Consider the following 24,186-nt stretch of genomic DNA (forward strand, 5'->3'; position numbering starts at 1 on the left):
TCACGGGTGTGTGTGGGGGGGACAAGAACAATGAGTCCCAGGGAGAGAAGGAAAACAATGGGCTCCTGACTTTCACAATTGTTCCCCCTGACTGCCCAACAGATGCATTCTTCGATGATTCAGTCTAACTAAACCCTATAAAATTCAGACCCCTGTTGAAACTGAAGGACACGGACAATAGGCCCCAAGGAACTTCCCTAACTGTTCCCCTTATTGTCCTACTACCCTTCCCTAAATAAGCCTACCACCAAAAACTCCCATGACTTGGCAGTGCTGCCAAATAGGGCCACCAAAAGGAACTAACTACTCCCATGACCAAGCTCTGCTAAGACCCTATAAAACGCAAACCCACGTGGCAGCCTTCTGCCATTTTCTCCCTGAAGATGTGCCCCTGGGGTGCTGAATAAAGCATTGCTGGTCCATTGAGGTCTGCCTCTATTTTCTTTTAGTATTCACTTTCATGTGCTTTCAGTAACCATTGCCATATTCTCTCTTGCAAATGTACCCCTCCAGTGTTTGATAAAGCATTGCTGATCTATTGAGGTCTATCTTCATTTCTTCTTCTTTCAGTTTGCTTTCAGTAAAGCAGCCCTGGGTTTAATCCTCAGTACCAAAATAAGAGTCCCCCTAAAACAAAAACACCCCCAAACTCCCCCAAACAGTAAGCCCCTAAAGATTCTCTTGGAGATTTGTTTCTTCAAATTCCCATTGGACCTCAAGCAGCCAGTGGTGATCTTTAGACATCAACATCCTGCTGCAGACCCTGTGCTTCACCTGGTCCCAGAGCACATTCTTCTCCCAGTGGTTCTGTACATGGTCTGTGCAACTTGCTCCTGATCTGCATCTTCAAGTGCTTTCCCACATGGCTTCCAAGTTTGGCTTTTTCTCTTTTTCTGGGCTTGTTTTACTCATCAGTCCTCATCTTTCCATGTTGCTGCAAATGGATATTCTCCATCTTCAGGTCCTGCTTTAAATTGTCCTTTGAGCCCTACCTGATCAAGTTTTCCAAAGTCTAATCTCAGGTACTGTGACACAGCTCTTTTCTGCTTAAAAATTTAGGAATTTCCTACTGTTCAAAAACCCTCATACCTCAACTCCCAGACAGTTTTCAGGCCCTCCCTCAAGTGCCCCTTGAGCCCTTTCCAATCTCGTTTTGTACCAGGATCTGATCTACAACCTCTAGGTTTAAACCCACTCTCAGGGTTGCGTTCATACAAGTGTTGACACCTCCCAAGCCACATGCAGGTCTTGTCACCTCCTTGAAAAATGCTGGTCGCTACCCCAGTGTGAGAATGGCTAGAAGAACCAATAAAATCAGGTCTGCTTCAGAAGGGTATGTTCATTTGGGCACACTCCTTTCTCAGGGCCTGGGCTATTTGCTGTCACCTCTTCTGGAAAGTTCCTCCCCCAGGTCATCTGCCTAGCTTACCTCTTCTTCTCTGGCAGGTCTCTTCATGGAACCATCCCTGATCTCTTATTTAAAAATGTACTTCCATGGGGCTGGGGCTGTGACTCCGTGGTATAGCACTCACCTAGCATATGTGAGGCCCTGGGTTTGATCCTCAGCATCACATATAAATAAATAAAATAAAGGTATTGTGTCCAACTACAACTAAAAAATATATATATTTTTTAAAATGAACTTCCTAATCTCTTCCTGGTTTTTCTACTAGAATGAGCACCCCCCCCCAGAAACACCATACATTCTACTTGTTCATTTAATTCCATTTGCCCTCTTTTTGGTTCACTGCTGGGCCCCTAGAACCTAGTACTCTAACTGGCTCAGGCTAAATTTTTGTTCAAATGTCCTGCGTGCTCTGATGTTGGACCCAATTGCTGGTGATTAGCAGCACTTTAGGGGCAAACGTCAACCCCAATAGTCAGGGTGCTCCCTGTTGTGGAAGTTCCCAAATCTTGTTGGATCAGGTAGCAGGAGAGTGAGTCACTCAGCAAACTTGTCAGCCTTACAAAACACACATCTTGGAACAGCTGCCCACTTGTCACAACTGTAGCAGGTAGAAGGCTGTCACTGCGTGGCCCTCTCTGCAATTCCTACCACTCAGAATCCCCAGGATACAAGCCAAGCAAATGGTTTGTACTATGGTTTGGAAGTAGTTTGTGTCCCCCAAAAGTTCATGTGCTGGAAGCTTGGTCTCTAGCATAATGCTGTTGAGGTGGCACTTAGAGAGGTACAGTCTAGCCGGTGGTAATACAGCCATGCAAGCACCTCTTTCACAAATGGATTAATGTTTCTAGGGAATTCAAGGTCACGTGAGACTAGGTTAGATGCAGCCACCAGGTACCCCCATCATAATTGTACCATATAAGCTTCTCCCCTAGTCAATAAGATTCTTACAAAGAATGTCAACAGGATTTATGCAGAGTTCTTTGTGGTTTGAAGCTTCCTCTCCCTTGTAAATGCCAAGTTTGCACACAAAAGGTGTGACAGACTGTCTCAAGAGTTTGCTGTGCAAAAGTTACTGTTTTTCTTAGTAAAAACTTGTGAAATCTGTCTGATCTAAAATATGGGACAAAGTGTAGCTGTTACATACCCACCCTCATGTAACCACCCCACTGAGTATAAATCTAAGAATTTCCAGACCTCAAGGTCCAGAAATTTTAGACATTAGCCCCTTTGGACCACTGTAGATTAAATATATCTGATTCCTGAAAATTCCACAGGTGTCCAGCTTTATCTGTCCTAACTCAAGCTCATTGTTCTGCTTCCCGTCTTACCATGTGATCCATTCTACATGCAATCCTGCCATGGTGCTACCATCTGTCATGAGGCCCTCCACAAAGCTAATCAGATGCCAATGACAAAATCTTGAATCTCCATAACTCAACTAAATAAACCTCTTTTTATAAAGACTTGGGTATTTCGTTATAGTAACAAAATAGGCTAAGAAAATTCACAATGGAGGGTCAGAGGCACTTTTCCCTAGAGGCAGCTCTGCCCTCTCCAACCTGGCTGAACATGTACCTCTAAAATGTGCACATGTATATCTAAACTATATATTATAGGTTGAGTCACATGAAATGAAAACTTCAGCAATAATCAAAATCATGTGGTTCAACTTAATATATCTAAGACTGGGCCCAGAGAGGTTGGGAATATAGCTCAGTTGGCAGAGTGCTTGCCTAGCATGCCCAAGGCCTGAGTTCAACCCCTAGCACCCTATGAAAAAAGAAAAGACTGTGCTAATCCATACACATAAAAAAAGATGAAGTGAGTTAAAAACTAACTGTGTGGGGATATGGTTGTGGCTCAGTGGTAGAGCGCTTGCCTAGCATGTGTGAAGCACTGGGTTCGATCCTCAGCACCACATAAAAATAAATAAATAGAATAAAGGTATTGTGTCTACCTATGATCAAAAAAAATTTTTTTAAATGAACTATGTACAAATAAGCACTCAACATCACAACACATAAAACCCTATCATCTCATACTCATTAGAACAACTATTATTTAAAAAATAAAACAAAAACAATAGGTGCTGACAAACATGTAGAGAAATGAAACCCTGTTGGGTGAGAATGTAAAATGGCTCAGCCACTGAATTAAAAAATTACCACAAGATTCAGCAATTTCCCTACTGGGTGTATGTCCAAAAAAATTTAAGAGGATAGCAAAGGGATATTTACACACTCATGTTCACAGCTGGCATTTTCACAATAATAGCCAAGAGGGATAAACAACCCAAGTGCCGCTCACGGACAGAATGGATTAACATGGTATGTGCAAATTATTCAACTTTAGAAATTCTGATGTATGCTATAACATGGATAAACCTTTTCCTTGAGTATTATGCTAAGTGAAATAATCCAGTGACAAAGACAAATATTGTATGATTCCCCTTATGAGAAATATCTAGTCAAATTCAGAAAAACAGAATGTAGGGTGGTGGTTGCCAGAGGTTGTGTGGGTGGGAATGGGAGTAACTACTTAATGGGGAGACTTTGTTTTGCAACAGGAAAAAAGTTCTGGAGATCTATTGCACAACAATGTGTATGTATTTACACTATTTAACTGTACACTTAAAACTGGTTAAGATAGTAAATTTTAAGTATATTTTATCAATTAAAAATATTTTAAAGTAAGTACATAGTTTCAGTGAGAAAATAAACTTGTGCTCTAAACAGGGCAGCTATAAAATAAAACTGTAAGTTCTTTAGCTCTAAAAATTTTCTGCTACATTCCAGTGCATCATCTTGAAAGATGTCCTTCTTTGAGAACAAGCACTTAGCAAAGTCTAGTGCCCACCCCAAATCCCCAATCACCCTAGGTTGAGAATTGATGGAAAGAACCATTTCACCCACTTTTCCAATTGTGTTTTATTCTAGAACAAATGGTTCTACAACAAAACAATTTTCAACAATACATTTCCCCACTATAATAGCTCCATTTTCCTTCAATCCACAAACCAATTTAAAATGCTACTTAGCTGTGTTTAGCAAGGTTTTCAAAGATTTCAGATGTCAGTCCTAGAGGTGGCTGGCCAGCTTCCTCCTCTGCTGATAGGGAGGAGCTGGTGACCGCAGTCTCTGACCTGGGTTTGTGCAGTGGAGCCTCGGCTGACGAGTGGGTGGTGTGGTTTCAGTAGTGTCCCTCCCTCCCTGACCCTGTGTTGCCTTGCTCTGTCATCACTTCCTGCACACAGTGACAGGATGCTGACAAGAAACCAGCAATTGATAGCATTAGACAAGATACACTGAAGCTCCATGCCCTGCCCTCATCCCAGCCTGCATGGGCCCAGGCCCCACCTGCTGGGACAGGCAAGCAAAGACAGCTCTCTAAGCCAATACTGTTCCATCTAGGATTCAGTGTCTGGGCATTGTCCTGAATGAACAGTAAGTAGCCCATTCACTCAGGACAGGTGCAAGGCACCTAACAATGAATCCTCCTAACCACCCGTAGGCTTTATCACTCTGCCCATTTTACAGATGAGGAAACAGGCTCAAGGGTAAAGTCACAGGCTTGTCTGAAGTCTCAAAGCTAAGTGGCAGTAAAGATGGGGACTGTAAGTGGCAATAAAGATGGAGTTTGGAGGTCTGTGTCACCTGAGCCCTTGGTTGTCCTAGTAACCCAAAATTTCCCCTCAGAAAACATTTTTATAGGAATTAACCCCCCTCCCAAACCACAGTGTAACTGTTAATTATAAAGCTGAAAGGCACCAGGTACAGGGACACTTTATAGCTGCCATACCTGCCCCAGCAACTGTAGACTGTTTCCAAGGCTGGCACTTGCTCTATGTAAGGGCAACACAACTCCTCAGGGGGTGGGGGGGGGGGCAAAATTAAACCATACTGTTTCTCAGGCTTTGTGTAAAGGAGCCTAGTGCTGGATGGGCAAAGAATTCCTGATTTGGGATAATAAATAAATATGCCAGTTCTTATCCAAAGCTTCTCTGCTCTCCCTTGTGAGCTGTGACCTGTGATTCTGATGTCACGCTTGTGAAGGGGCCAAGGGAGGTGTGGGCTCTCCTATTCTATTGCAGCCTAGAAGGCAGGGGACAGGCACCATGGGACATAAAACTTCTTACAATGGCTGTAACCAGGGTTCCAACTCAATATGAGAAGAAATGTCCCCTTCAGAGGCCTTAATTCTTTTAACTTCAGAACATATTTATTCTGAATCTGAACATGACTATGGAGGAAGAGGCAGCAACAAAAACTAAATAAAATTTTGTCACATAAATTAACATAAGGGAACTCCGGGGACTGAACCCCATCCCCCCACCCCAGGGAGATGTTATCCCTGTAGCTAGCACAGCATGGTCCAGGACACATGGAGATGGAGAAAGCCAGTGACAGTCCACCTGCCATTTCCATGGAATCTATAAAGTGCCATCAGCAAAATCACAGGAGTCAGGAGAAAGAACTACAACAGCCCTCAGGGACAGAGGGCTGTTCTGTAGGCGGAGGGTGTAGAGGACAATGATCCTAGCTGCTGTGACCTTGGGACAGGTAGGCTGCATCCTGCCAGTCCTGCCCAGGATGGACAGCCCAGTGCTGCCCTGAACCCTACTTCCCACCCACCACACTCCTTTGTCTCATTCCCTTCCATCCTGTACTCCCCCGGTGCCTCCTGTGGTGTCCTGGGCCAGGTCATCAGGCCAGTATTGGTCCTCCATATATTGCTCCATGTCAGTGCTGCTATCAGGCTCTCTGTCCTCAGGATGGGCCCAGAAGCTACTGGCCGCCTGCTGTTCCCACTGCGCCTCCACCAGCCGGTACAGCTCCATGGCTGTTGTGGCATCTTCCACGGATGAGTGCCCATGCTGGCCCACCTGTGGATGAGAGCCACTACATCAATGCATGGTGACACAGGCCTGAGAAGCAATGCCCACTCCCAGGGCTTTTTGTAGGGATCCAAGAACACATACCCCAGAATGTGTTCAGAGAAGAGTTAGAACCTTAGCTGCCTACCACAGGCCACCTAGCTTCTCCAAGCCTGTTTTCCATGAATATAAGACATGGTAAAAAGTCTGATTCAAGTGCTATAAGACCAGATGGATAATGAATATGAAGCACAGTGGGAGCAAGAGTTACCAGACCCCTGATCAAAGGTTCTATGTCTGATAGTAGGAGAAAAGAGAGCAACCTATGGGGATACAAGGACAGAGCCAGGACTTGGGTAGGTGACAGACCTGGAAGAGATCTGGAAGAATGTGGCTATCATAGTGACACTGGGAAAGGTTGTAGAAACACAAGGGCAGCCTGTGTAAGTGGGAGACCCATGCTTCATGCAACATGACCTGGACCAGAGAAGGAAGAATGGCAAGGTACCCCTGTGGCCCAGCAGCCATGGAGGCCAAGTGGGCCTTGCTCCCTCCCAACCACCCCTGTACCACACACCTGGATCTTCTTATGCAGCAACTGCAGGGCCAGGTCCTTAAGAGAGACTCTGGCTCGGGTGTGGAGGTCAGGCTGACTGAGCAGGTTTGGGACATAAGTGGTATCACGGGTCTGGCTCCGAGGGTGGACGTACTTGAGGGCCTGGAAGTCATTGTGCAGCGCATGGCCCACTACCACCTTGCCCTTCAGGAGCTTAAGGATCTGTAAATGGAGAGAGGAGGCATGAAGGCCCCACTGTCAGGCTAGTAGCAGACATACCATGGAGGGCCCCTCAACAACATGTGCATGGACCGCAGCATTTGGAGGGAGGCAGTACAGAAGAGGGAGACCATGCTACCCCAAGTTTGAAACCAGGCCCTTCTTCTGAGTAAATTAGTGGTACACTTCAGTTCTCTGCACTGTACAAGGGGAACACTACCAATAGCATTCCATGGGGTGGTTGTCAGGATTATGCAGAGTCATGGAGGGGTCAAGTCTTCTAGTCTCCAACTACAAGCAACTCTTCACTGCTGGCACAGGCTTTGCTCTCCACCTAAAGACTTCACCATCAGCCTTCTCACCCCACCTGGCTCCTCCCCAACTTCTCTCAGGCTGCAAATCTCAGCTTCAATGCCGTCCTCAGGAGGCCTTCCTATGATTTCCCACTACCACTATTCTCTCCTTCAGGGGACACATTTTCTAATCACATATTTAGCTCTCAAGATGATCTAACCACCTCTTTCTCCCTGTAATTCCCAGGAGTACAGGGACTCTACTTGATTTGACTAGTAATGCTTTGATGAAAGCATTCCATTTATTTAATATTAATTATTGATCAATAAAGACCTGTTATTTGGCAGGGTGTGGTGGCACATGCTTGTAATCCCAGCAGCTTAGAAGGCTGAGGCAGGAGGATCATGATGTTTAAAGCCAGTCTCAGCAATAAGTGAGGCACTAAACAATTCAGTGAGACCCCTCTCTCTAAATAGAATACAAAATAGAGCATGGGATGTGGCTCAGTGGTCGAGTGCCTGAGTTCAATCCCTGGTACCCAAAACAACAACAAAAACAAAAATAGCATTATTTGGGTGAATTCAACATAACAGTATCTCGCACAAGCAGACATACCATAAATGGAAACTCTTGTATTAAAGAATACAGTCCTTTTTTTCAGGATATTGTCACCTTGCCTCTCTGTGCACTAACTTCCTTCTCACCCTCTACAACTGCTTTCCTTTGCAGCTCTGGCTGCCTGCAAAGGGAAGAGTATGCTTCTTTCCTCCCTGGTCAAAAATCTCCTCATACCCAGGGAGGCTGTGTCCAGGGTCATGGGCCTGGGCTTATCACCAGCTGCTTATCTCCCAAGGTCTAACTCTGCTGGCAATAAACTACTTTCGTGGCAGATGGATAAGACACACTTAGACTTTATGGTGGGGTGCATAAAATGAGATCAAGCCCACCCCAGGCTAGCTCAGTCTGGACAGAAAGTGGTTCTGCTCCTGAGTAAATGGAAGGGACCAAGGAGCTAGAAGGCTCATCACAGGTCTACCTTCCTTTTTTATTTTTAAAGTACTGGGAACTGAACCCATAGGAGTTTTACCACTGGCTACATCCCTAGCCCTTTTTATTTATTTTGAGACAGGGTCTCACTAAGTTGCTGAGGATCTCATAAAGTTACTTAAGTTAGCTCAAATTTGGAATTCTCATTCCTTAGCCTCCCAAGTCACTGGGATTACAGGTTTGTGCCACCACCAGTGGCCATAAATCTACCTTCCTACTGCTTCTATTCCTGCTCCACCTGATTGATAAATAATAATCTTTTCAAAGAAACATTTGGGCCATAGATGTATGGAAAAGGAAGACAAAGATGAAGTATACCAATATTTTCCAAACCTGCCTAATTCAAATAACCCAGAATCATTAAATAGCAGTTGTAATGCTTGTTTTAAAAATGCAAATTTATTATTTTTGGGGAGATACTAGAGATTAAACTCAGGGGCACTCGCCTACCAAGCCACATCCCCAGCCCTATTTTGTATTTTATTTAGAGAGAAGGTCTCACTGAGTTATTTAGTGCCTCACTTTTGCTGAGGCTGTCCTTGAATTCGAAATCCTCCTGCCTCAGCCTCCTAAGCTGCTGGATTATAGGTGAGTGCCACCTTGCACAGCCTAAATTTGTTCTTATATTAGATCAATCTATCAAATATATCAATTATATTACTGATGTAATAGAGCACAGCCTAAGAATGTGAATTTCACCTTGGCTTATGCATAATTTTATCCTTGAGAAACACTAAATAAAAGCAGGAAAAACTAGCCAGCTGAACTGGATCAGTATAAAGGCACAATATATGCAAACCTCAAATAGCTATCAGCAACTTTGTTCACTTGTGTGATGTCCCATACCTCTTCAAATCTATTTCTATTTGTACCAGTTTTTTTGTGTGTATGTGCATGGTATTGCAGCCTGAACCCAGGAGTGCTCTACCACTGAGCTATATCCCTGCCCTTTTTATGAGAAAGGGTCTTGCTAAGTTGCCTAGGCTGGCTTTAAGCTTTTGATCCTCCTACCTCAGCCTTCAGAGTTTCAGGGATTATGGACGTGTGCCACCAGCCTCACTTTCTTGTAGCACTTTCTGAGAAAACTCTTCTTCCACACACCAACTTACAATTAACCCAAACAGCAACCCTCCTGACACCTGTTTCCATAAGCAAAACTTCAGGTCTCTGTCAAGATAAAGTGCCCAACTTATTAGTGCGTTATGCATTTCTTAACCATTTAACATGTGCAAAACTGTGTTATCATTTATTATTAGATTTTGCTTACATTTCTGTGATATTGCTGACCAGTTCTTTTGAATATTGTATACCAACACCATTTCCCCAGAGATGCTATGATTTTTACGACACAGGTTTCCTTAGTATGATTGTTTGTAGAAATGCACACTGGAGCCCTCCCTAGATTTGAGACATCCTAAATCAGAATCTTCATGGAGGAACCAGGTGGCAAGGATCTAGATTGTTAATAAGGCTTTAGCTATTTCCTATGGTCAAAGGTATCTGATAATTCCTGTTAGAGTGGTCCCAAAACTAATCAATTTTGTTCAAAGCACTTAAAAACTAACATAAGGAAGTATGTCAGAATATCAACATCTAAGGCAATAGTACTGCGAGCCTTGATAATTTTACACAGGCACATAGCACTCTCATAACAGAATTCAAGAAAGGCACAGTGATGCACACCTAAAATTCTAGTGACTTGGGAGGTTGTGGCCAGAGGATAGCAAGGGTGAGGCCAGCCTGGGCAACTTAGAGAGACCTGTCTTGAAATAAAAAATAGAAAAGGGCTGTAAGTATAGCTTAGTGGTAGAGCACCTCTGGATTCAATCTCTAATACCAAATAAACAAACAAATAAAAATAACAGCAAAATTCAACATGGAAGTTGCTTATGTCGCCACCATCCCCACAGCCCTCCCACAAACACCAACCCTCAATCCTTTCTGGAGGCAAAGTCAGAATTTTTCACTTACCCTATTCAATGGAAAAGGAAGCTACTATTTGGAAAAGTGAGGTGATTTTTTCAAGGTCTCTCACAACCAGAGGCAAGGTGGTAACTCAAAGTCAGGGCTGCTCTGCCCAACTCTTTGCATAGACCTACAAACCCCCAACCCTGTCCTCACCTCTTTTTGGGCCACCTGGAAGGGGATGGCCTTGCGCATGTGCTGCCGAGTGATGCCGCTCCAGCGAGTGCGGTAGTCAATGATGGGCATCTCAGGCCGAATGTACTTGTCATAGAGGACATCACCATGGTAACTCACCACAGAGCAGCGGGCAAGCTCACTTACCCGCCCTCGAGGTCCTGTGCCCACCATCTCACAGTCAATAGCTACACACTTGCTGGGCAAGGGCCCTGAAGCTTCCCTGGAGGTGAGCCTTTTGCTATATGGGCCACCACTGCCAAATTCAGCCCTGGGATGCTGCCTCCCACTGCCAGCAGCTTCAGCGTCTGAGGGCACCTCCAAAGGGGCAGGCAGCAGGGAGGAGCCTTGTTCCGGTGGCATGGTCAGCAGCCCCTGCTCCTGTAGCAAGGCCTTCCGGGCCATGAAGCGTTGGTGCTGTCGGCTCCTCCTCTTGTGCCTTCTTCGAACCACATCCCTGGCACTGGGGTTGGTAAGGGACAAGCATGGGCACTGAGCAGACTCAGGGGCTTCCTCAGGTACCATGCCAGTCAGCTCTGAGCTCAGGGCAAGGGAAGCCTGGGAAGCAATCTTTCAATCGGGTGGCAGCCTGGAGAACACATAAGCAGAGGAGGTGTGTGAGGAGTGTACCACGTAGTTCTTCCTCTACCCTACAGTGCTGCATAGCTGAGCTGCCCTAGAGTGGAGAGCTCAAGGTACCTCATCAAGTCCAGGATCTACTTTATTAAAAACTGTACTCTTACGTAAACAAATACCAGGTGCAAATCACTGCTCTAAGTACTGCATGGACTCGCTCCATCTCTCCAATGACTGGGCAAAGTATTATTATCCTTGTTTTATAGGAAATAAAAAACAAAACCTGAAGCATAAAGGTTAAGGAATTTAGTAAGACATACGGGCTAATGAGAATCCCAAACCTATATTCTCAACCTCAAGCCACAGCTCACCTCCATATTATTTTACCCAAGAATTTTAGAGGTCCAGTTATAGGGAAATAAAATTCATAAAAAAGTATTCAAGTTGAGCATCCCTAATGCAAAATCCAAAATCTGAAGCTTTTTGATCACTGACAATTATACTGTGAACAAGGCACAACAGGATTTAACCTGGATCTTTATAAAACTGACAACAGGCAGAAGGAGGATCCATGGATGGCTTCCTGGAAGAGGTTATATCCATGTGATGAACAGTAGTAACCCTCCAAGTAGAAGGGAGAGGACTAAGTGGAGGGCAAAGGCTTGACAATGGAGTAGCCCACAGGTGAGGTTGAGGGACCCACCAGCCACTTGATGCCACTGGAGTGTAAAGCATAAATGGTGGTAGCTGAGTGCACTACTCCTTTTTACCATTTTATCTTCTGCCTCCAACTTTGGTGGCCTTTCCACAAAGCATCCCTACCCCAGGCTGGTGTCCCCAGGCTGTTTTCTGCTGGTTAAGGGAATGAAAGAGCCCCAGAGGCACCTAGAAAAGTTACTGAAATGTTGCTCAGTATCCCTGACCCACAGCATTAACTGTCTAGTTGAGGAGCAAAAAAATTCACCCTATGCCCTGTGCTGGCTGCATGGGGAAATTACTTTACTCCTCAGTAAGTTACATGGTCTACCTCAGGGCTCTCTGAAGGTAGGAACCGAGCCCTGTTTGTCTCTGTCCGTTTTCTAACAAGTCAGCCTGAAACCTGGCTTGTTATAGGCCACCATCTTCAGAAGCTTCCTTGAAGGAAGCTCAAGCTGGGCCTACTATTAGCCAGACTGGGGACTAGAGAGCTGGAGGTGACTAAGTTCCCTAGGACACAATCACCTCTAGGGAATTCGTGGCTTGGTAGGAATAGAGAGAGTTCAAAAGTTATAAGGGCATGCTCAGGATGGGAGTGATGAGTTGAAAAGGAAGGGTACCTGGTAGCTTAGGGAGCACAAAACAAGCAGAAGACCTGGAGTAGGGAATGCCTGGCAGTAGAGGGGACACTCTGCAGTGTTTTAGACAAGTCATCCAGGGAACTCAGGAATGGAAGGACATTCAGAAAGAGAAATCACAGGCACAAGGCCCAGAGCCAAAGCACACCCACTGAGGGAGGGCAAAAGGGTTCAGTGCAACAACTAAAAAGCCAGGAGGTAGACAGCCAGGAGAAAAGTGAGTGGGGATGGCAAGAGAACTGTTTCTGGAGAGTGAGTACAAGTTTGGGCTTAATAAAAAATTGATGGGGAACCACTGAGGGTTTTAGAAAGAGGGGGAAAGAAACACACCTGCCTTACAGGAAAAAAAGCCTGGATTGATTAAGAGCAAAGGTTTAAAGAAATGGGAAGGGGGCAGGAAGTGAAGTGAAGTGCCAAGTTTGCTGATGCCTGCATTTGCATGAGGATTCCTGGCACCTAAACCAGGGCGAGGCTTGGTGACCCCATCCTGACTCATCTATCCTCAGCTGTTCATGGCTTCCACAAGAAGTGCTCTCCTTTAAAAAAAAAAAAAAGGCTTTTAACTGTAAGCAACTCCCTCATACTGACAAAACACACCTTAGAATTCAGAACCTCAATTTGCCTTAGCCTGGCAATGCAAGAAAACCTGGCCTAATGAGACCTATACCAGTAACTGACTAAGTGAGGAGCTTTCCCCTCCTCTACTTGGGGTTGAAAGCTCTGTGGGTCAGGAGCTGAGACTGTGGTTAGAGTGAGTAGCTTTCTTGATCCTGCTGGCAAGGTTTTAAAGAAGTCAAAATTCGATTCCCTAAGAAAAGGTCTCTATGGCCTTGTACCAAGAGAAAACAACAGTCCTTTTCCATATATCCTGGTCTTGATGACACGTCACAACCAACAATTATCATGGGCACATCTTGGGACCCCAGATGTTTATAGCTGGGGATAAGTTTCGCTCAAATGGCACAATCCTTCAGCAAAGACAAATACAAATTCGTTTTCCAACCTGGATCCAGGGCTCTGAGAGTCAGCGCAGACAGCTGGCTCTCCGATTAGGAGTCCCAAGTCTAAGGGAAGGGCCTCAGCGCAGAGTCCTCTTAGTACAGGCCCCATAAGAACCAGAGTCAGAATCATCAGCGGGCAGATCAGGAAGGAGCGAGCAGTCCTAGACCCTGCCTTGGGTCTAGGACTACATGACCTCGGGCAAACCCAGGGCTTCTTACTAGGTTAAGGCTTCGGAAAGACAGTTAATTACTCGAAACATGAGGTTTGTTACGCTGCCGATTCTCAGGCCTATTCCTACCCAGTCTGAACTGCCCTTTGGCGACCAGGGACCGAGAGAGAATCTGTTTTTTAAAACCGCCTGACCTCACCCCCCAAGCTATGATTCCCAAAATCGCCAAATTTGAGAAAGCCTGGCTCACTAAGGTTCCTCGCATTACTACAAACTTCTCAGGATCAAGAAAAACAAAGCGAAAGAAACACCACACGACCTCGCCGCCCGCTGGGCGTTCTCCGCGGCAAGACGCGAGGGAGGCCCGGCTATACCGGGAAGGGCTCGGGCGTTGGGCACTTACTGGCCGCGGCGTCCAGGCCGAGCCGGGATGAGGGAGGCGGTACCCAGGCCCGGCCCCCGTACCTGCCCGCCCGAAGCGTGTGGTCGGCGGAGGCTAGGCGCCCCTACCCCACCGCGACCGCCAGCGGCCCTGGACACGCCGCGACAGCCCGCCCGAACCGGCAACGCTGACCAGGGTCCTAGTGCTCACCTGAAACCGCGGACGTCTCTTCCGGCGAGCACGTGGCGCCCAGGCAGCTGGCAGCTCCCGCAAGCCCGGGCAAGTCCGGCTACGGCTGCCCGCCCATTGGCTCACTGGACGCAGCGCCCGCCTAAGACCTCTTCTGATTGGCTGAGCCTGCCCAGATGCGGTAGGTGTTCGCGAGTCGAAGGGCGGGAGCTCGCGGAGAGGGCGTGTCCGAGCCGCCGGGTGGGTGGGCAGTTTTAAAGAGAACCCGGCGGAGCGTGCTTCAGCTCCCGGTTCCATCCCGCCTTGCTGCTAGAGTGGAGATGGTGTTTCAGTGAGCCAGCCTCGTTCCACCCAAGGCCGAGTAAATTACAGTGTACACCCACATCTGCAGAATGAGAGCAGCAGCCACTGCCTCCTCCAGAATTACGGAGATTGAGTGAGATCACAAAAGTACACCGATGGGCTCTATTTACTTTCTGTGCACTACTTTTTCATTTATTCTTTTGTAATTCTTTTTTAAATTTACTCTTTTCCTTCTGTAGCTTCAGTAAGTATACGTGTGGAAAAAACTGAAAATAGGTACAACAGGAAGAACCTACAAATCGTATTTTTTGCCTGAGACAGGGAATCCTGAAAATACAAGATGACTGAACCCTATGTGGCGCTCCTGTGGATGAGGGTTTGTGCTCCAGGGGGAAGGAAGGTGGTATGAAAGTTTCAGGGGAGGAAAGATGTGCACAGCAAGCAACTGTTTTCCTGTTATGCAGAAAAACTGGTTAGAGCCACCAGTTCCTGCTTAACCCCTACCCCTTTCCTTGCCCCAGTCTTCCTGTGGAAAGATCCCTCCTAGGTAAAAAGTGTAATATCCGATAGGAATGCCTCCGTCTGAATACCTTGTTTACTAATATTGATAAATGTAAATTTCTTTTACAAAAGGATGGCTTTTCAAACATTCATGTGACAGAATTGGGGTGATTGTGGAAATTTGAAAAATTCTCTCATACAATGAAATGCTGTATGTTTATTTTGATCTTGTCTACCACTAATAATTGCAATACATCTCAATCTGGAAGGGAAAAAAATGAACATCGAACCTTATGTTCACAAAGTTTTTTTCAGTTAGCAAATTTAAATTTATTGACATAATTTTGTGGGAGAAATGAGTGAATGCATCATAAAATATTGCCATGCATGAAAATATATTATGGTTGGATTAAACTTCATAACAGAAGTCGAATGTAAATTCGAGGAGGAAAAAAAAACATTTTGCATCTAATGTCAAGTCAGAAACAAACCCAGATTTATTTGAAAGTATTATTTTGGGCATGGAATGGGGAATGGTGAGCTGAGCACTCTGGCCATGACCTCTCCATGTTCCCAAGGATTAGACAAAAAACATTTCTTTTTTTTAAGGAAGTGTAAACATAAGCTAGAAATGGGATGAATAGAAGTGACATGATGGGATAGTAAACAAGAAAATGTTTTATTTTGGGACCATTCTATTCTTAGGAGGCTGTTAGGAGGGATTGTATAGTGGTTTAGGCTGAGAGAGGGCCAAAATTGGGGGAACATGGGGAAGGGAGGGAGCCAAAAGCTTAATTAAAGTTTAGTCATCCATATTGTTTCAGTTATTCAGTGGGCCAAGCAGTTCATGAGATCACTGATGAAGTCAAGAATGGGATCCCAGGCACTCAGAAAATAGGAGGAGTGCAAGTTCAAGACCAGCCTGGGCAACTTAGATCCTGTTTCAAAATAGGTCTTGAAATGTGATCAGCATCATCAGAGGACACAGTGGGGAATCCATGAGTTTTATCTTAGTTGGAGAAGGGTGTTTCTTTGTAGTAATTCATTGCTAACACAAAAGGGTGAGGGGTGGGTTTCTTAACCATTGCTGTTTTTGAGGAGCACAGGTCTTTGGGTAAAATTAACATTGTCAGAACAGTTATTTCATGTACTTTAAAAAAGGATAATGTCAGTATATGTGCAAAACCAGGGCTGCAAAGGCCCCAATGTATGATTTTTGATCACAAAGAAAGAACTTCTGGACATTTTATTACTTATGTGCTCTTTGGAAGTAGAGGGCCTGGATACAATGGAGGGCTGCACATACCAGCAGGAGAATATATCTACATGAGAGATTGCATGCCTACTGCACACATGGGTTTCTTCATATGTTTTATGAGTATGTGATTCTGTTTCATAACCAAGATCATTCTGCTTCAATCCCCACTAAAGACTGGAGATGAGGGAAGCGGTCAGCTTCCTTCCTTCTTGCCCCTCACAACACATTCTTGGAGGTCCTTCTTAGTTCACCTTCAGAAACAACAAACCTTCTTGGCACTGACTAGTGTTTACCCCAACCGTATCAAATCATTACCTAATTTAGAGGTGGTTGCATTCCTTTGATGTATTTCTTAAGAGGTCAATATTTAACTGGGTGTGGTGGCACATGCCTATGATCCCAGCTACTCAGAAAATAGTAGGAGTGCAAGTTCAAGACCAGCCTGGGCAACTTAGATCCTTTCTCAAAATAAAATAGGTCTGGGAATATAGTTCCTGGGTTCAATTCCCAGTGCCGCAAATAGTAATAATAATAATGACACCTTCATAACTACTCAGTTATGATAATATTATCAAGCAAAAAGTTTGAAACCTCAGGTGTTCAATAAGGATGTTATCTTGACTGTGGATGGCAGTGCTCCTAGTCCTGCTTCCTTAGGAAAACCACTGATCTCAACTGCCCACTCCTGTACTGGAAATATCCCTTCCTTCCACTTCTCTAGGGACCTTACAATCTGGAAGCACTTGAGAGGTAAGACTTGATTTGTTTACTTATAAAACATTATGCATGAACTGCTATTCTTGCTGCTATGTATACCTATTGTGAGAACTATTCTGGGCACTGTGGGGATCCCCATGGTGCTGGACCAAATACAGACCTGAAATTAATTGTTGATCTGGTCTGGGGGCTTTTTTGTTTTTTTATTTTTTAAATTTCTTTTTAAAAAAATTATTCATTTATTCTAATTTGTTACCCATGACAGCAGAATGCATTTTGATTCATAATATACAGAGCACAATTTTTCATTTCTCTGGTTGTACAGAAAGTAGAGTCACACCATTCGTGTCTTCATACATATACCTAGTGGTCTGGTATTTTTAGAGCAACAGTTTTCTAAGTGTGGTCCTAAACTAACATCATAGGCTTGACATGGGAATTTGTTGGAAAATCAGGAGGTGGGGCCTAGCAATCTGTCTTTGATCAATCTAACAGCTGATTCTGATGCATTTAAGATCATTGTGTTAGCCAGGCATGGTGGCACACACCTGTAATGCCAGTGACTCAGGAGGCTGGGGCAGGGGGATTGCAAGTTTGAGGCCAGCCTGGGCAATTTAGAGAGACCCTATCTCAAAAAATAAGAAGGGCTGTGGATGTGGCTCAGTAGTAGAGCACCTCTGAGTTTAATCCTTAATATCTTCCCCACCCCAAAAGAAAGAAAAAGATCCTTTGTGTTACAGGGTATGAAGCTGCCTAAACTCTGGGAGCTAAATGTAAATCACTTATTTTATCCAAGCAATTTCCCCTCTCTTAGCTCTCTTGACCCAACAGTGGCCAGATTTTGGACATAACCTGTCAACAAAACAATTGTGCCACTTTTATACACTCAACTCTTGAAAAGTCTCAAGATTCTTAGACCCAGGTGAATCTCGAATTGTTAATTTTTTAATGGAAATCGGACAGATTCAACCCAGGGAAATTTCTATGCTAGTTTCTCCACATATAAAAATTACTCCTTCAATCAGTGGTCCTCAGTCTCAACTGAACGTGAGGAGCTTTAAAAATTACTGGAGCTCAGGTCACACCCCAAGGTTCTGTTTTAATCGGTTTGGGGTGGAGCCTGAACAGGGAAATTTTCAAAGCTGGTCCGTTCTATTGCATTGATGACAGAACTGCGACTAAAGAAGTTACCTAGAGAATCCAGCAGAGGGCGTTACGTCCATGCTTATCCGGGGAAACCTGACAGCTGCAGTAAAGGACCAGGCTGCCGCATTGCTGCGGTTAAGGCTAGAAACTCCTGCCCTGACCCTGGAGTCCTCCGACCCTTTTGAGTATGTGATTCTGGGACTCCTAGAAAGTTACTTTGCTGAATGACTGAGAGGCAAGTCGAGTCCTCTCTAGTCCTTGATTTCTGTGTTTTTAAGATGGGAAGGGATTTGGCCTCCCTTCTTTCATTGTATATTGAATACCTTGAAATGGACAAGATGCTGATTTAAGGAAGGGAAGCATCAACACTGAAATGGATAAAACTCCTACATGAGAAGGGAGACTAGTAGTGAGATGGTAGTTTCCATCTGTTCCTATTTCAGGAAAGGAGACCTGTGGTGCCCAAGGATGATAAAGAAGACAACCAGGAACAATATAAAAAAGGAGGCTGAAGAGACCGAAATATGGAGACCTTGTATACCTTGATATATTATGACACCTCATTTGCCTAATTGTCATAATGCCTAGCAAGGTGATTTAGTTCATTTTACAGTTGAAGAATTCAAGGCTCAGGGATGTTAAGTGACTGGCTTAAAATCACACAGCTGTTAAGCAGTAGAGTCAAAATTGAAACTGGGGTATGTTTGACTTAACAGGGACTGTCTTATCCATCTCTCAAATTAGGAGTGTACTCCACTTCCCTCCCCAGATGTGTTAGCAGAGAAGGATTTCTTCCCCTTCCTTTCCACACCAGCCCTAGATACCGAGGGTTGCCTGGAAAAGATTCCACTCTGTTCCCTAGCTCTGCCCATCTTGTCCATCAGACCCCTTTCCCCCTGTGAAGGACAGACACCTGCTGAGTGACACCAATTTGCAGACTTCTCAAGTGTGAATGAAATTTCTAATAGGACTGGCTGCCCACAGATTTCAGGCAGTTAGAAATAAAGAGAAATGCAAGAGGCAGGAAATGGGACAGAAGACAGCTTGTTTGGAGAAACAGCGGAGGCAACAACAGCAGGAGCCTCTGGGTGGAAGTGAAGGTTCAGAGAAGTTAAGTACCTTTCCAAAGGTCATACAGCTAGCAAGCAGAGACGCTGTGTGAGCTCAGTTAATGGTTTCATTTTTAGCCTTCCCTAAAAGTGCACAATTCCCAGCCCAATTTAAGTCTCTGCTGCATGGGTAGAAGAGGAGGGTAGAAATAGACTGGAAAGGAAGAGGGAGGGCCTTTGAGTTTATTACTTGAGAAATGTATCTCCACCTAGCGTCTCAGTATAGGGTTTGGTGCCCGCAGAGGGGCAAGGTGGTTTCCAAGCATAGACATCAATAAAGGTTCCCAGTGGCTCAAGAGGCTAAGACAGGAGGATCACAAGTTCAAAGCCAGCCTCAGCAACCAAAAAATAAATAAGTAAAAAGGGCTGGGATGTGGCTCAGTGGTTAAGCACCCCTGGGTTCAATCCCTAATAGCAGTTTTTAAAAAAGAAGAAGAGGAGGGGGAGGAGGAAAAGAAAATGAGAACAGAAAAGGCTGGGAAATGGTTACTCTGATCGCTTTTGCCACAGTCAAGGCACTGGGTTTCCCCACCCTAGTTTTTCGTCTTCTTGACACCTCTGAGTGTCAGGACAGAAGCAGATTCTGGGGCAAAGAAATTCCTTGCACACAAGTCCGTGGCCCTCTGGCTTCACAAGAGGACCGGGCAGGTCTGACCAGCTCCATGCGGGCCAGAACCAAGTGTGTTGTCCACCTTGCCTGGGCACTCACCATCTGGACACCTCCGCATCATGAGCATGTGCCCCTTTGTGCCAGCACTCGCTGTGGCTCTCAGGCCAGAATCCACCTGGCCTGTGAGTCCCACGTGGGGACTCTTACAGGTTTGTTGTGTTAATGGGTGAATAATTAAGGGGGATTCTTTCTCCTTGCCCTGTAGTTGGGATGCAGAAGCAGCCAGGGCACTGTGAGGACAGACTTCGTCCCCTCCCCTCACACACTATAGACCATCCTTGTTTCCCGAGGAGTCTGCCTGGGCACAGGGGCATGCCGAGTGGTTTCCTGTGGTGGTTTCTAGGAGATACAGAAGGCACAGGAAGGAACCTGTGGAAGGACAGTCAGAAAGGGGGCCCCGCCCATGCCCTGCACCCTGATGCTGGGGCCAGCACCATGCGGCAGACTGGGACTTGTTGTTGAGAGGTGAAACAACAACAAAATCACTAGTCTTCCAGATGGGGCTAGCCGAGATGCTTAGCCTTGGCAGCCACCCCCCTCCCAGCCTTGGACCCACCACGGGTGGAGGTGGGCTAGCCCAATGGACACTCCTGCAAGGACGGCCAGCATTTGCCCCTTCTCCCATTACCAAGTTCATCTCTTCTCATTGCTCCTCCCTTGTTTCTGCACAAGACAGGGAGATATTTTCTTACTATTTTTTTTTCTTTTTGGAGTATTCTATTTTCTATAATAAGCATATTTCCTGTAATAATGGGGAAATCTTATCTTTAGAGGGAAGCAGACAGGTATCTCATTTTCTCTACCTTCATGAATCATAAGGCACTTTACTGTTTCAGAAAAGGGAGGAAAAAGAAAACTCCAGATAATGGTGGCCCCCACACCAGGTCCCACCTTCCACTCCTACAGGTTTACTTAATTCAAGGTGAAAATCCTCCCGGGGGTTAAGAAGTTGCACTTGTGGTGCCCAGGGAATGCATGGCAGAAATAGGAGGAAGAGGGAAATGGTAGCGGGAGGCTGGAACTCCAGCCCAGGCATCCCCTCCTTGCAGGCATAGGCTGAGTCCCCTGGTTCATTTCTCTCGCAGTGTGGCACTGATGGAGGAGTGGCGAGGCCCTCCCTGCCTGGGCCAGCCTCTAATTGCACTGGCAGGACACATCCGCTCCTTAATTAGCAAAAGCCACAATATCCTGGCAGCCCAGAGAGCATGGCCCTAATTGCATTTCTGAAGCAGCTGAGGGATAATTACCCTTCCCTATTGGTGCTTTTAATTCTTTAGCTTCTTAATTGCGAGCTCTTCCTTTTGAGTCCACCCCTCCACCCTTTGGTTGATTTTCCCCATCCAGAGTGGGGAAGGGCTTTCCTGGAGATGGAGAAAGTGAGGGTCTGGGGAGGGATGATGTGGAGAAAGTTGGCAGCACCAGCTCCGAGGCCAGCCCCTTCCAGCCATCAGCCAGAAACTGGGCACAGTCCTGTGTGGGTCTGAGAAAACACCAGGAAGTTCTTTCGCACCTGGCACGCTGGCGGGTCCTGTGATCCAGGTGACTTGGGAAGCTAGGGCAGGAGTATTGGAAATTCCAGGCCAGCCTGGGCAATTTAGTGAGACCCTATCTTAAAAATAAAAAGGGCTAGGGGTGTAGCTCAGTGTTAAAGTGCCCATAGTTCAATACATAGTATAACCCCCCCCTCAAAAAAAAAAGTTTTGTATATGGGAAAAGTATCCCTCCCTAGAAGGATAAGACTCTTTAAGCTTCAGGGAGCCAAGTCTCACCCCCTCCCCATTTAATCCATCATGGGATAGCAAGGAATATATTGTCAAATTTCTCTTAAAATAAAAAATAATAAGCTGTGTTTCCTCAACACTGTTGAGAGAGCTAGTACATCAACCTTGCTGTATTATTTCACCAACAGACTCAAGCCTAGGACTAGAGGGCAAGTCTAACTAGGGTGTAAGGTACTATTAGGAGAGGTTAGTACCCTAGTTCTTTAGGAAGCTTGCAGATGAACTTCAGGTGGTAATAAGCTAAACAGTCTCACAAAGGGGATTTGGAGAGAGTCTCTAAAGCTCCCTGGACCACCTTACAGGCCTGTCCACAAGAACAACCCTGGCTTGAAAGTCATCCGCAGGTGACTTCCCTGTTCTAAGCTCACCCTGCTTAGCACACAGCCTGGCCCTTGATGTATGAAATAGTTGGCAAAGAGGCAAAGTTCAGACAGTAGGATTCTGTGATGTGAAAAGAATAAATCCATTTTCCTTGGCTTTTTCTATACAAAACCATTGAAGATGGACTTGAGTTGATAGCACTGGTTTTCTAAAATTTCTAAAAGTCTTTAACCTGGGTTGAGAAAAATCTAAATAGTGGAAAGAAAAGATAATACTGCTATCATCTCAGAGAAATGTACCTTGAAAAAGTGACCTGCCCTTGAGCCTACCAAGTCCCACTACCCACTTCTAGTTTCCTTCCTCTGAATTTAGAGCTGTCCCCTTAGCAACACTTGTTTCCATGGTTTCCTCCATGACAACGATTCCCCAACCCCTCCTGTCTTTTGCTTCATGACAGTAATGGGTGATAGGGATCCTCAGTGTGGCCACTCCACGTAACCATGGTAACAATTAACTGAGCCTTCATTTATCTTTTGTGAAGAGGACTAGGGAATATGAAGCTTTTGATTTGGAGGGGGAGGCAGAGAAAAGGGGGGCCTGGGGCTATAGCTGTCATTTTCATAAAGAGGAGGTTAAAGGACTTGTCCTAATACTAATTGGTCTAGTTCATACATGTGTTGAACCTCTACTTTAAACATGACTAAGCTCTAGGGAATCAAAGGTGACAAGATATAGCCCCTAATCTTGAAAAGTTGATAATCCAGCACTGAAGCTCCCGGACCTGCTGAACTCAGGTGGACTCCTTTAGGAGGTGGCTCCTGATAGTAACATCATAATCAGGCATCTATTCGCTCCTAGCATCTCCTCTTGCAGCTACCAAAACAAGACTGCCAATGGCATGCGTACTCACATCAAGACTTCTTCAAGGATGTTATCAGAGAGTTTGCCCTAGAAGGAACTGTGACTCCCCTTTCTTTTAAAGAGGGAACAAGTGCCTGTCCCCCTAAATAGTGCACTTGGTGCAGGGAGAAGGAAAATTAATAAACAAATGGACCTGTCCAACTCCAATGCTACAAGGAACTTGGATGAGCTTCAGTTCCAGAGATCACCAGTACTTACCTGTCAAAGCCTTCCTGGGAAGTGGCAGGTCTGCTTTTATACTGAATTAGAAGGCCGTCATCTCCATCTATCCAGCTTTTCTACTTGTCAGTGAAAATTCAGGCCAAAAAGACAGCTGCGAAGAATGAAAGTGGAAAGAAAAAGAAAAGGTAAAATAACCATGGGACACTGAAGCAGAGTGGAGTGAATCTAAAAGTTGGGATACCTGTTTGTCATAGTTAATGCTGTTCTTCCCTCTTCTGTTTGTCCTCACCTCTGGCCAATTCTGAGGACCAATTCTGCACTTCTAGGGGAAGTCACAAAAATCCCTGGGTCCCCATATACTGATACCAATAACCTGCTCTGACTTGGAAAGATGATCATGATGCACCATTAAATAAAATTTTAAAAAGCCATGGAGCAATGTATTATGCAAGTATGTACAAGTAGCTAGGTAGAAAGGTTCATCTTTGCAAGTCAAACACAATCTGAACTAACCCAGGTAAATCCCAGATCTTGGGTCCCAGAACTCAGTTCTGTCCTTTGCTTCTGAATAGAACTAAGGCAGATTCAATCATTCTGGGTACCCTGTTCACTCAGCTAGTCAGAAAAGGATAAATGGCATCCTCTTATTGGTTAACAAGGCAATATACACCAGCCAATAAGAGAATCGTTCTCCTTTCTGGCCAATAAAATCTCAGTTATCTTCTTGAAAGGAAAGTAAACCCTTTGTCCATAAAGAAATGAAAAGAAAGGGAATACTAATTTAAAAAAAAAAAACTACTGTTGCTATGGGACATTACTGATGTAATCAATGATAGGCTGCGCCAAAGAATTAATAAAGAAAAGCACTTCTTTGGGAAAAAAAGTACAAAAAGCAGACCAGCTGTCTGGTCTGGTGTACAAGGAAGTTTCTATAGTAACATGTAAGAGAAAGGCATTTTAATGTAAACGCCCCTCAACTATATCTAGCCTGTCCACTTAGGGCATTTTTGGCCTTAAACTCCCATTGAAAATATAGAATTTTTTTTTTAAAGAGAGAGATTATTTATTTATTTAGTTAGTTAGTTTTCTGCAGACACAACATCTTTGTA

The 24,186-nt window shown here is 45.0% G+C and overlaps 2 protein-coding genes across 6 annotated transcripts in view; both read right to left on the bottom strand.

Moving 5' to 3' along the window:
• Window positions 1-14,497, bottom strand: part of Isg20 (interferon stimulated exonuclease gene 20) — a 33,553-nt gene extending 19,056 nt beyond the window's left edge. Inside the window, exon 1 of the mRNA XM_078051191.1 lies at window positions 14,210-14,497. Within this exon, the coding sequence (XP_077907317.1) occupies window positions 14,210-14,485 (276 nt within the window). The 5' untranslated portion in view covers window positions 14,486-14,497. The remainder of the gene's footprint in view (window positions 1-14,209) is intronic.
• Window positions 4,318-23,208, bottom strand: Aen (apoptosis enhancing nuclease). 5 transcript variants are annotated; one of them, XM_078051190.1, is made up of 4 exons: window positions 23,114-23,208; window positions 10,519-11,125; window positions 6,859-7,059; window positions 4,318-6,290 (listed from the first exon to the last, which is right to left on the bottom strand). In XM_078051190.1, the coding sequence occupies exons 2-4, from the start codon at window positions 11,059-11,061 to the stop codon at window positions 6,054-6,056; spliced, it is 981 nt and encodes a 326-aa protein (XP_077907316.1). In that variant the 5' UTR covers window positions 11,062-11,125; window positions 23,114-23,208; the 3' UTR covers window positions 4,318-6,053. The 5 variants fall into 5 exon arrangements, with proteins under 5 accessions (XP_077907316.1, XP_005320179.2, XP_077907315.1 ...); XM_005320122.5 differs by lacking the exon at window positions 23,114-23,208 and adding an exon at window positions 14,210-14,340; XM_078051189.1 differs by lacking the exon at window positions 23,114-23,208 and adding an exon at window positions 14,083-14,203.
• Between the last annotated feature and the right edge of the window lie 978 nt (window positions 23,209-24,186).

The sequence above is a fragment of the Ictidomys tridecemlineatus genome, chromosome 5, assembly GCF_052094955.1.
Source record: "Ictidomys tridecemlineatus isolate mIctTri1 chromosome 5, mIctTri1.hap1, whole genome shotgun sequence".
NCBI lineage: Eukaryota > Metazoa > Chordata > Mammalia > Rodentia > Sciuridae > Ictidomys > Ictidomys tridecemlineatus.